At 46.1% G+C, this 12,235-nt stretch overlaps 1 protein-coding gene across 1 annotated transcript; it reads left to right on the forward strand.

The window, feature by feature from the left end:
- Positions 1–2,842: 2,842 nt before the first annotated feature.
- Positions 2,843–10,187, forward strand: LOC110324711 (acyl-coenzyme A thioesterase 5). Its single transcript, XM_021202375.1, has 3 exons — positions 2,843–3,299; positions 7,388–7,590; positions 9,582–10,187. The coding sequence occupies exons 1-3, from the start codon at positions 2,843–2,845 to the stop codon at positions 10,185–10,187; spliced, it is 1,266 nt and encodes a 421-aa protein (XP_021058034.1).
- The last annotated feature ends 2,048 nt before the right edge of the window (positions 10,188–12,235 follow it).

Genomic DNA, 12,235 nt, shown 5'->3' on the forward strand with positions numbered 1-12,235 from the left:
CTCTCTCTCTCTCTCTCTCTCTCTGTGTGTGTGTGTGTGTGTGTGTGTGTGTGTGTGTGTGTGTGTACTTTTGAAGGCTAGAGGTCAATCTTCAGGAGAAAGGGTCTCTCACTGAGACCTGGGGCTTACTGGTTAGACTAAACTGATTGGACCAGCAAGCCCTGCCACACCACCTCCAGTAGGATCCGTGTGACAAGTTCCACAGACTGAGGTGGTTGACCTCAAAAGGGGGAGGCCTCCTGGGACTGGCTGTGGAACTCTTTCCTGGAGAAAAACTATTGAGCCATAATTCTCTTTGCAAATTATCTGTTTTATGTTTTGTATTCTTTTTCCCATAAACGAGATGTTCCTGATGGCCTAGGCTAAGATCTTAAGCCAGTATTATGACTACAAAACCATCCCTTGAAACGGAGTCACGAAACATGGCCACATCTCCGGGGAAACCAGCGCTTCACTTTATAAATCATGTATAAGATACTATTAATAAATATAAACTTTCCCACCAATAATACTTTATATGGCACTACATGTGTGTCATCAGAAGTAGGTTTTTGGTATATTGTTTAAGAAAGCCTTAAATAAAAAGAATTAAAACAGTTTAAATTATGTTTTGAAGATTTACAGAAAAACAGGAGCTAGATGTCAAACAGTAACTGATCATACACATTCATTAGCTTGTTCTTGGGAATTTGCCGCTAGTCTTAGGCGATTTTTGTATTTTGATATACCAAATGATCGTAACACTATTTGTTCTACCTGGATGTTTTATTGAAAATACCTTTTTTAAAGTTGTAAGAGTTGGATGGTTTTGTATTTTGAAGTACCAGATGATTGCAATGTTCCTAGAACTGTACTGCTTCACTGAACATGACTTTTCTGAGCTGTAACACCTGCTTCTCGCTGTATAAAACCTCTTGAGAGCTGCAAAATACACTCAGATGCAAACTGTCTCTGTGTTTGCTTCTTTTTGTCACAGCCAAATCTTTACCCACCGCTTCAAGGACCTACATCCCAGGGACACCCATACCTGGCTGGGATGGTCCATGGCAAAGCCCCAACGATCTTTCTGTCTCCATCTCCCTGTGACCGAGCAAGACAGTGCTCAGATAACTCCATCATGTACTCTTCCTGCAGAGGCCAGTTCAGGTTTAGCAAATTCGTTTTTAGCTTCTGTTAAACTGCTTGCTCTTGTGAAGGCCACCCTGCAGCTGGGAAGAGAGATGCCCTGATGTGGTTTTTGCCTTTAAAAACCCTGTATAGATGGCTCTGCTGTTGTTACTACACAGGCAGTTAGTTCCCAAGCCAAGGCTGTAGCCCCCAGTTTCCCTGTAATAACAAATGACTTTCTCTGGTGTGAGACCCTCTTGTTGGGGACCCAAGTCCTTTTGGGCCAGTGAGGTTGCCCAGGGAAATCCCAAGCTTCTGCCGGTTCTTTCAGCACCACCACAGGGAGAAGGACCAAGTTCCTGGAGGTGCGTGCTCGCCTACCTGCTCTAGGCAGCTGTCTGCACAGTTGTTTGTGTGTGTGTGAGAGAGGGGGGGGGAGATTCTGCAGTCCCATGGGACAGGGGTGAAGTTGGGGGGGGGAGTTCAACTTCTTCCCCATTCCTGTTTATGCCTCTTTCTCTCTACTAATGGACAGTGACAAGAGACAGCTTACATAGCTAGCTTTGCAACACTTCTTGGTCTCAAGTCCGTTAATCTGCACTTCATTGAGAGAGGCAAGGTTATAGTTGGAAGACACAAACCCCTCCATTTTTGCAGAAGCCACAGGCCCTTATTCACCTGTTAAAACCCCATTTTAAGGGACAAGGGTGTTGGCAGCTTATTTTCGCCAGACACTATTGGGAGAATTTGTTACAAGTTTTCTGGAAGCTTTTTCCTCACATGCACCAAGCTCCAGGAATGACCACTCTGAGCTCCTCTGTCTTTGTTAATCTTCGCTTCATTGAGAGAGGCAAGGTAGAGAACTGGTCCCTCCTGCTGACTCTGGGGGAGGCTTGGCTGTCTCTGCTAGGTTGCACCACTGCTGCTGCTTCCTGTTTGCCATCCCGACACTACTGACCTGGACTGCTTGGTCTATGTGTGAAGTATTTATGAGTGGATTGAGCTGCTGAAATCTGTAAACTGATTTGCTGACAATGCCGATGAGAATTGCTCCAAGGAACAATTTCTAAATAGGTCCACTTCCCCCCATATTCTAATAACCTTTCTTTCCCACTTCCTCTGGTGGATGATTAGCTAGTTGAGTTGGAAAAATCTCTTTCCCTGTGTACCTAGACTGGGGGATTCTGGCTCCCTGTTATTGCTGATTGGTCTATAAAATTGTCCCTAGAATCGGGTTTTTTTTTTTTTTTTTTTTTTTTTTTTTTCAGATAAGGTCACTGCCCTTGGAGACTCAGGTACTTACCTTCCAAAGCTCTTGCTTGGCTTGAGTCATGGTTTCACCTGGGTGACCTGACTCCTCATGCATTCCAAGTCAGGTTTCCTTTCCAGATTGCATGAGGTACTACTAAGTAAGTGACCAAGAACTTGGCTCAAGGCCATGTTTCTCAGGGTTACCAGATAAGAGCAACCTGAGGGGTTCTTCTGTAAAACTACTGATCAGGGACAGTGATCCTTGCAACTCAGTCACTGTACCTGTATTTCAACATCACCTAGAAAAAAAACGTAATCACTACTATTGCTTAGCTCCTCAGCATACAAGTCACTGTATCCCTTAAATTCTGAGGAGTTTCACACCTCGATTGCCAAGGCAGACAAGTAGGATTCGTGGTCACAGCCTCCAGAAGTCGGGAGACTCTATTCACCCCACAATATTCTGATTTTCGACTTTGTCCGGATGGTGCCAACTGTGAGCGTGGAGCCCGCGGGCAGCAGCTGCTGGGACGAGCCGCTGAGCATCGCCGTGCGCGGCCTGGCCCCCCAGCAGCCCGTCACGCTGTGCTCTGCCCTGCGGGGCGAGAAGGGCGCGCTCTTCCGAGCCCACGCGCGCTACCGCGCCGACAACCACGGCGAGCTGGACCTGGCGCGCGCGCCCGCGCTGGGCGGCAGCTTCTCGGGGATCGAGCCCATGGGGCTGCTCTGGGCCATGGAGTCCGATCGGCCTTTCTGGCGCCTGATCAAGCGCGACGTGCAGACGCCCTTCGTGGTGGAGCTGGAGGTGCTGGACGGACACGAGCCCGACGGCGGGCGGCTGCTGGCACGGGCGGTGCACGAGCGACACTTCATGGCTCCCGGGGTGCGGCGCGTGCCCGTGCGTGAGGGTCGGGTGCGCGCCTCACTCTTCCTGCCCCCAGGTGAGCCGCCCTCCCTCCTGTGCTTGCAGCCGGGGATGCTTCAGGGGTGCAGCGCAAGGGCCCCTTCTTCCCTGTCTCCCACACTTTTCAAGAGGCTCCCTGGAAAAGCCTTTAGGACTTGGGTTTTTGACTAGGTAAATCATGTCCTGAACTGAAGGTCACCGCAGGAGCAGCATCCGACTTTGCTTAGGAAAGTAGAGCATCAGCGAACTAAGCCCAGAGAACTAGAAACCTGAACTGTGGTAAGACCAACGGGTGGTTGTGCACAGGTTCATATTTGGCATGTGTCGTTCAGGCAGAGTGAGCCAGCCGGGGGAACTTTCTAACTTGCAGGACTTTACTGCAACTCAGAGTCCAGAATCTGAAAGTGTGGGCACAGAGTATCAGGGAGTTTTGTTTCTCAGCGGATTCCTAGGTAACTCTTTCCCAGGGCCGAAGCCACAGCTTTGAGAGGGACTCACAGAGAGCAGTTGTAGGGAATTTGGCCAGTGACGTTCATGACTCTTTGACTGTTGAAATGCTGATGAAAAGCAGTTTGAAGATCATCCTAGGATACAAGGACGCTCTGCTTCCTAAACATCAGTTAATGCTTAGTGCTGCAAGTGTTGATGGCCCCAATGTTGCTGCAGAAGATGGAAGGGATGTAGATGGTTCTCTAGCAAACGGCCTTAAAATAGGATTGCTACACATTTATGTGAAAACAGGGAAAACTCCACCAGTGGGAAGGGGCCTTCATAAGAGATTTCCAAGATTTCCAGATTGACTGATGAGGACTTCCTGATTGTGGACACTCGGAATGTTGCAGCCCCAAAGCCAAATGATCTGGGAGTACCATCAGATGAGCCTCTAAAATAGCCACCTATTGCCCACCTGACAACCTTTTAACCATTGCGTAAATCTTTGGGGGAACGTATAGACCTATAACTTTCATCAACTCAGAGGCTATGTGTGTCTGCCCAATAACACACCTTCTTGACGTTTCCAAATGTGCTTTAAAAGGACCTTGATTCAGGATGTATTTGTGTGTATGTGCCCGTGGCAGCCAGAAAAGAATGTCAGATTCCCTGGAGCTAGTGTTACGGGCAATTGTGAGCCCAACATGGGTGCTGGCAACTGAGCTTGGGTCCCTGGAAGGGCAACAAGTGTTGTTAAGTACTTCACCTTCTAGCCAGTGCCTTAAACCCCGAACTCCGACCAGCAGAGATGGGAAAAAAGGACACCAACGCCAAGGAAAGTTTCTCAAACTTCTTTCTCAAACAGCTTTCTCAAACAGCCTTCTCTTTCCTCCCCCCCCCCTCCTATTTTTGTTGATTTTCATCAGTCCTCTGACCTAATCCCTCCCCCCAGGCAGCACAGGATCATCCAAGTGCACAGGCTCAGTTTCTTGGTAAACTGGGATCATGGGGCTTCCTCACACCCGTTTCCCACAGCCAGCCCAGTTTGTGACAGATTGGGGAGAGTTTTTGTTATGCTTTGATTACTGTTTTTATCGCTGTGGTAAGACACTATGATCAAGGCAATTTACAGAGGAGCTTACTGGGAATAGAGGAGGCTTGCTTACAGTTCAGAGGACCAGAAGCATGATAGCAGACAGGCAAGCATGGCTCCACCAATCAAAATGTAGGAGTCTATGAAGACCTCTTGTTTGTTTATGTCTTTAGAGACAGGATTTATCTGGGTAGGCCTCACTAAACTGAACCAGGCTGACCTTGAACTGGCCAGAGATCTGCCAAGCCTCTGCTTCCCAAGTGCTGGGAATAAAGTCCTGCTCCTTGTGCCACCACCCTCTCCATTTTGATTCAAACTATCACATGTTATCATAAACTCTTGATGGAAGTGTTATCATGCAGATTATCATGTAGAAACATGGTGTTTGGCGCAGTTTTAATCCATATATGTTCCTGGAACATGCTTGCTCAGATTTTGGCTCCAGAATAAATGATCTCTTATTCCCCTTGAACTATGTTTTATATTAACAAATGGGGTTTTCACAGGTCTACACTTGAGATGACCTACAGCTGTTAAAACCACATGAATGCATGTACAGTGTGGGAATGCATAAAAAATGTATGGTGTTTGTTGGCATATGAAAGAAACACATTACAGACATATGTATAAAATGATCTAACTTTTCTAGGCAAGCAGGTATATCTGCATAGTTAGAGTAGGTATTCACCATTAAGCAAAAATAAAGTTTAGCATATCAGCTCATTTTAAAAATCAGTCTGGAGCTATTTAGATGGCTCAGCTGTTATGAGCACTGACTGCTCTTCTAGAGGACCAGGGTTCAATTCCCAGCACCCATGTGACAGTTCACAATTTTCAGTTGCAAGTTATTTGATTTTCATAGACAGACAGACATGCAGGCAAGATATTAATGCACATAAACTAAAAACCAGTTTTAAGAAATCAGACTGCAGAGACGGCTTAGCAGTTTAGTAGCCTTTGCTGCTCTTGCAGACGATTTAGATTCAGTTCACAACTCCCACATGCTGTCATAAACATCTGCAACTCCAGCTCCAGGAAATCCAGTATCCTCATCTGAAACTGGCATTCACGTGGTACAGATATGTATTCAGGCAAAATGCCCATACACATAATATAAAAATAAATCTTAAAAAAAATGAATAAAGCTGGGCGTGGTGGTACACGCCTTTAATCCCAGCACTCGGGAGGCAGAGGCAGGTGGATTTCTGAGTTCGAGGCCAGCCTGGTCTACAAAGTGAGTTCCAGGACAGCCAGGGCTATACAGAGAAACCCTATCTCGAAAAACAAACAAACAAACAACAACAACAAAAAAAGAATAAAAAATGGTTACAACAAAGAATGTGTCCATTTAAACATCAAAACCAGGAAGAATTTGTTGCAGACTAAGAAAACACAAAATAGACAAACCTTGATGAGACAAAGGATAAGATTAAAGGAAGGAGGGACAGTTGTGAAGTAGAGGATTGCAACAAAGTTAAGGCTAGCCTTGCTACAATAGCAAGTTTCAGATCAGCTTAAGCAACATAGTAAGATCATGCACATAGTAAGATGTGTGTGTGTGTGTGCGTGCTCACATACATATATGTATACATATGTAATGAAAAACAATTCAGAATTTAACAAAGGAAATTAATACGCATTAATAAAGACATAAAATACCACTGAGAAAAGGTAATGACCTTAATGTTCATCGACACTTTATGCACATTATAGGTTGCTTCTTCTACTGCCCCGATTTAGAAAAATAGCGACCCTGGTCCTTGCTAATTACATTTTACTCCAGTTGTAAAAAACCTAGGAAGTAGCTAGGTGGTGGTATCACATGCCTTGGGAAGCCAACCTGATCCACACAGTGAGTTCCAGGACTTCCAGAGCTACACAGAGAAAGCCTGTCTTGAAAAACAAAACAAAACAAAAGTCCAAGAACTTGGGGCTGGAAAGATTGCCCAGAACCCACGTGGCAGCTCACAAGTGTCTATAGCTATAGATTCAGGGCATCTGACCCCATCTTCTGCCTTCCATGGGCACCAGGCACACACATAAATGTAGCCAAAACACTCATACTCATGAAATACACATTAATAGTTCTTTTTAAAATCTAAGAACTTACAAGGAAGTTCAGTAAATGTGAACCTGACTTGACTATTTTTGATGGAACCTGACTTGACTATTTTTGATGGAACCTGACTTGACTATTTTTGATGGTGATCTTGAAAAGACTGTAGAGACCCTACCCAACAGTTTAGAAATTCTTTCCTCACCTTTTCAAAACTATCTATCCATTGTAGTCTTTGGCATCGCGATACTTTGAAAGCTCAATTAATTAGACCTTTTCATTACCACCATTTTTTTTTAAGGAAGATTCTGGATGGTTTAAGTAGGAAAGAGACACACTGGAGGGTCATTGGTTTAGGTATATAATGGAAGGGATATCGATGGGAAATTGGAATCAGAAAGCTGGGAGGATCCAGGAGTATCTGTACAAAGAAGGGCCTGGCTGTAGCATCCAGCAACAGCTGACATCCTCGATGCATCCTCTGGGCAAATGCTGCTGAGCTGAGTGAATGATAAACCATCTCCCGCCCTTGTATCTCTCTAAGGAACTGGACCCTTTCCTGGGATCATAGACCTTTTTGGAGTTGGAGGAGGCCTTCTGGAGTATCGGGCGAGCCTGCTGGCTGGGAAGGGCTTTGCTGTCATGGCTCTGGCTTATTTTAAATACGATGACCTCCCTAAGGTGGTCGACATCCTTCATCTGGAGTACTTTGAAGAAGCTGTGACCTACCTGCTCAGTCACCCTCAGGTTGGCGGTTACTTCAGTCTTTTGGTTTAGAGAGACCCATCCACCAAGGCAGAAATTTCAACCTAGTTTCTGAGACACAGTCAAATATTTAGATTTTTAAAATTTTGTTGTTAGAAGTTTTTAGGTATATGGGTATTTTCCTCCCTTGTACGTCTGTGTACCGCGTGTGCCAGGCGCGTGGAAGGGGAAGAGGAGGGATTTGTATCCCCGGACCTGGAGACACAGAGAGCTATGACTATCATATGGGCGCTAAGCATTGAGCCACACTTCTCCAGCCCCATGTATTTGGTCTTTCGTCAAAAGAAAAGTAAGTTTTTGAACTAGGTAACCTCCTAAAGCATAAGTTGGTTGACAGTCCCATCATAGACACATATGGACAAATAGCAGATATTGTGTTTGGTCCAGAAAGGGGCCTAGCTGGGACATGGGTGTAGTGACTGCTAAAATCAGGCTGAGGTAAACCGAAGGTGGGCGGGTGTCCCTTAGCAGTGTCATTGCTCTGTGTGAGTGTGTCTCTGGCCTGTGGGTTTGTTCTGAGCACTAAGTGACAAAATGACTCATGTGAAGTCCCTGAGGTAGGACCTGCCATTCACTGATAAACAACATTCATTTGGCAAACAATGGAGGGGTTAATCATGGCTGGAAACAAATATGGAAGACAAAGTTAGGTCCACATGAGTTTAGTGTAGCGTGGGTTGAGGCAGGGATGGCTGTGGACAAGAGAATCACATTCAGTGTGACAAGGAAACTGAGAAGCCGTTGATGAAGACTAGCCCAAGTGAGGGGTGATGGGAGGGGCCTCCTGTTGCAAAGGTTGAAAGCTCACCTGTTAGAAGTGGTAGAGCCACCGGGCAGTGGTGTCGCACGCCTTTAATCCCAGCACTCGGGGGGGGGGGGGGCAGAGGCAGGTGGATTTCTGAGTTAGAGGCCAGCTTGGTCTACAAAGTGAGTTCCAGGGCAGCCAGGGCTATCCAGAGAAACCCTGTCTCAAAAAACCAAAAAAAAAAAAAAAAAAAAAAAAAAAGTGGTAGAGCCATTTCTGGAAGTTTATGGTTTTGTAAACCCTTCAGTGCCCGCTACCACTTACACATTCGAGGAAATTGACACAGAAGGAAATGACCAATGGGTCAGATCTTCATTGATTCCTTGGCTTTACATCAACTTGACACAAAATTAAAGTCGTTGATGAGGAAGGGACCATAATGTTTCCCTAAGATTGGTCTGTAGGTGAGCCTGTGGGGCAGCTTCCTAATTAGTGAGAGGGCCAACCCAGGGTGGGTGGTGCCATCCTGGACTGGTGATCCTGGGTTCTCTAAGCAGGTTGAGCAAGCCAGCAAAGCAGCCTCCCTCATTGACCTGCGCATTGGCCTGCACATTGGCCTACACATTGGCCTGCGCATTGACCTGCACATTGGCCTGGAAGCTCCTGCTTCTGGTTCCTGTGATGTTTGAGTTCTTGCCCTATCTGCCTTCAGTGATGGACAACTAATATGGAAGTGTACGGTGAATAAACCCTTCTCTCTCTAAGTTGCTTTTGGCCATGGTATTTCATCACAGCAGTGGTAACCCTGAGACAGTCTCCTTCTTCCATGCTTACACATGGGACTCAGAGCTTTATCCATAACAGAATGGTACCTGGGTTCGCATTAATAACATCACCTTGTGTGAATGCAGTACACACCCCCCCCCATGCAAGCATAAAAGCACCACAGAAAAACAGCTAAGCTTTTCTTGGCTTGTCCACGAGCTTTCTTTGACACACGCATGCTTGCTTAGGCATTTACCTGCTATTGCTCATCTGAGCTTCATGGGGACTGTGAGCTCATCTTACCACTACTGACGGTGATCTGAAAAGAGATAATCACCTTTGAAAGCCAGGATGATAGAGTGAGATTCAGGCTCAGGCCACCTTGCATCTGTGGGTTGGTATCACTAACTGTCCCACCCTCTAGGTGTGTGTAACCTCTTTCTTTTCTCTGGTTCTTTCTTAGGTCAAGGGTCCAGGAATTGGCCTGCTGGGGATTTCCAAAGGAGCCGAAGTCTCCCTCTCCATGGCTTCTTTCCTGAAAGGCATCACAGCTGCTGTCATAATCAATGGCTCCATGGTCAATGTTCTTTCAACATTATACTACAAAGAAGAGAGTCTGCCCGCTTTGGGCATACACCTAGAACGGGCCAGGGTGACCAAGGATGGGTTTAAAGATATTATAGATATCATGAACGTCCCTCTAGAAGATCCAGACCAGAAAAGCATAATCCCCGTGGAAAGGTCTGACGCGACCTTCCTGTTCCTCGTAGGTCAGGACGACCGCAACTGGAAGAGCGAGTTCTATGCCAGAGAGGCCTCTAAACGCCTGCAGGCCCACGGGAAGGAGAAGCCCCAGATCATCTGCTACCCCAAAACAGGACACAACATTGAACCCCCTTACTTCCCTTGGTCCAAGGCTGCCCCCCACTCCTATTTTGATAAGCCTATCCTCCTTGGAGGGGAGCCCAGGGCTCACGCCATGGCCCAGGTGGACGCCTGGCAGCAGCTCCAGACTTTTTTCCATAAACATTTGAGTGGAGACAAGAGGCCAAGATCAGCAAAACTGTGATTCTCTTTGAGTAGTGACATTGCTGGTGCTGATCCCTCCTGAGAATAGTTGCCCCCCACCTTGGGATATATATGCATTGTTTTCTTTCTTTCTTTCTTTCTTTCTTTTTTTTGAGACAGGGTTTCTCTGTATAGCCCTGGCTGTCCTGGAACTCACTCTTAAATCCACCTGCCTCTGCCTCCCGAGTTCTGGGATTAAAGGCGTGCGTCACCACGCCCGGCCATTGTTTTCTTCTTTTAATAAAGTCTTGAAGTTTTTCCCCACAAAGTTTCTATTGTCTGTGCTTGAGGAAGGATTGGGTCTTACTTTCTAATGGTGCCAAGGACTGAGCCCAGGGCTTGTGCATAGTAGACTAGCACTCCGCCGCTGAGCTAGCCCACTGTACCTTAGTGGACAGCGTTATATTTATTTATTGTTCAGTTTTTTTTTATGTAATATATTTTGATCATGTTTTCTCCTCCTGCAACTCCTCCCAGAATCTCCCCAACTCAACTCTGCTCTCTCTCTCTTGAAACAAAACAAAAACATAAAAGCAAAAATCAAAACAAGAAACAAATAAGATAAAATTCTGGGCATGGTACCTGACCTGGAGTGTTACTGATATACCCAGTGACACTCCATTATAGAAAACTGAATTTCCATTTGTCAGTGAGTATCAATTCTAATAATTTTTTAGTTAGGACTGGGTCCCTGTATCCACTTCCCTGTCTCAGTGCCAGAGTCCCATTTGGCCTGTACCTGTGTGGGTCTTGTGTGTGCCGCCTCAGTCTCTGTGAGTCCATACATATAATAGTCCTGTTATGTCAGGAAAAATAGTTTTCTTGGAGTGACCCAATACCTCTGGTTCTCAAGATATTTTTCTTTTTCTTTTTCTTTTTCTTTTTCTTTTTCCTTCCTCTCTCTCTCTCTCTCTCTCTCTCTCTCTCTCTCTCTCTCTCTCTCTCTTCCTTCCTTCCTTTATCTGAAAAGCCCTGGCTGCCCTGGAACAACTGCTCTAGAGGTGAACTCAGGGATCCAGCTGCCTCTGCCTCCAGAGTTCTGGGATTCAAGGAGTATGTCACCACCTTGTCTCTTTCAGCCACCTCTTCTGCATAAGGTCCCTGACCCTTGAGGGAAGGGCTTTGATAAAGATACCACATTTCGGGGTAGGTGCTCTTGAGTTTCTTTCTGCACAGTCTAGCTGTGGGTTGCTGTGTTAATTCCCATTTACTGAGGACGGCTGGGTGAGGCCCTGGTGGTGGGTGCTGCTGTATGTCAGTAGGAAGCTTTCATTGCTATAGTCCTTTAGCAGAGTGATGGTATTGAGGTTTTTTCCCAGGGAGGTCAGTGATTTTTTAAGACGCTTTAAGAGGTTGGAGAATGTTTACCATTCTAAAGGTGATGGGGAAACTGGAGCCTGAAACTGGGGCAGACTAAAGTTTCACTCAGTAGCCAACTTTATCCAGAGCATCAGACAATTTATACTCTGAAGGTTAAGAGGAATCATATGATACAATCACCAGGGCAAGCCGCACGGGGCATGCAAGCCACACATGTGGCAAAAATATGTTTTCCCATAGAGACATGTAACCAAAACCAGTAGCCAGTTATAGTGGGTAATCTGAAGTAAACTCGTTCCTATCTGCTGCACCTGGGACATTTCCAATGACTTGATGTTTTTAGTTTGTAACCTACGAGGGCGTTTCTCCTATCTTGAATGTGCCCTGTTGGTTAACTTGCCCAAGGTGGATGACTTTCCAGTGCAGTTGGGCTATACTCTTACAAACTGCTGATTGTGGGGGTGTGGGGGGGTGAGGGGTGGCTGCAGAGATGGCTCCTCCGTTGAGAGAACCTGCTACTCTTCCAAAGGACCCGGGTTCAATTCACAGCATCCACGTGGCAGCTCACAACTGTCTGTAACTCTCGTTCCAGGGGATCTGATACTCTCAGACATGCCTGAATGCAGGCAAAACACCAATGCACATAAAATAAGAATTAATTAAAAGGGCAGACCTTGGGCACAAACTCTGCAGCCAGCCGCACAACACCCATAGATAGGCAGCTCTACT

The sequence above is a fragment of the Mus pahari genome, chromosome 7 (assembly GCF_900095145.1).
Source record: "Mus pahari chromosome 7, PAHARI_EIJ_v1.1, whole genome shotgun sequence".
In the NCBI taxonomy this organism is placed as follows: domain Eukaryota; kingdom Metazoa; phylum Chordata; class Mammalia; order Rodentia; family Muridae; genus Mus; species Mus pahari.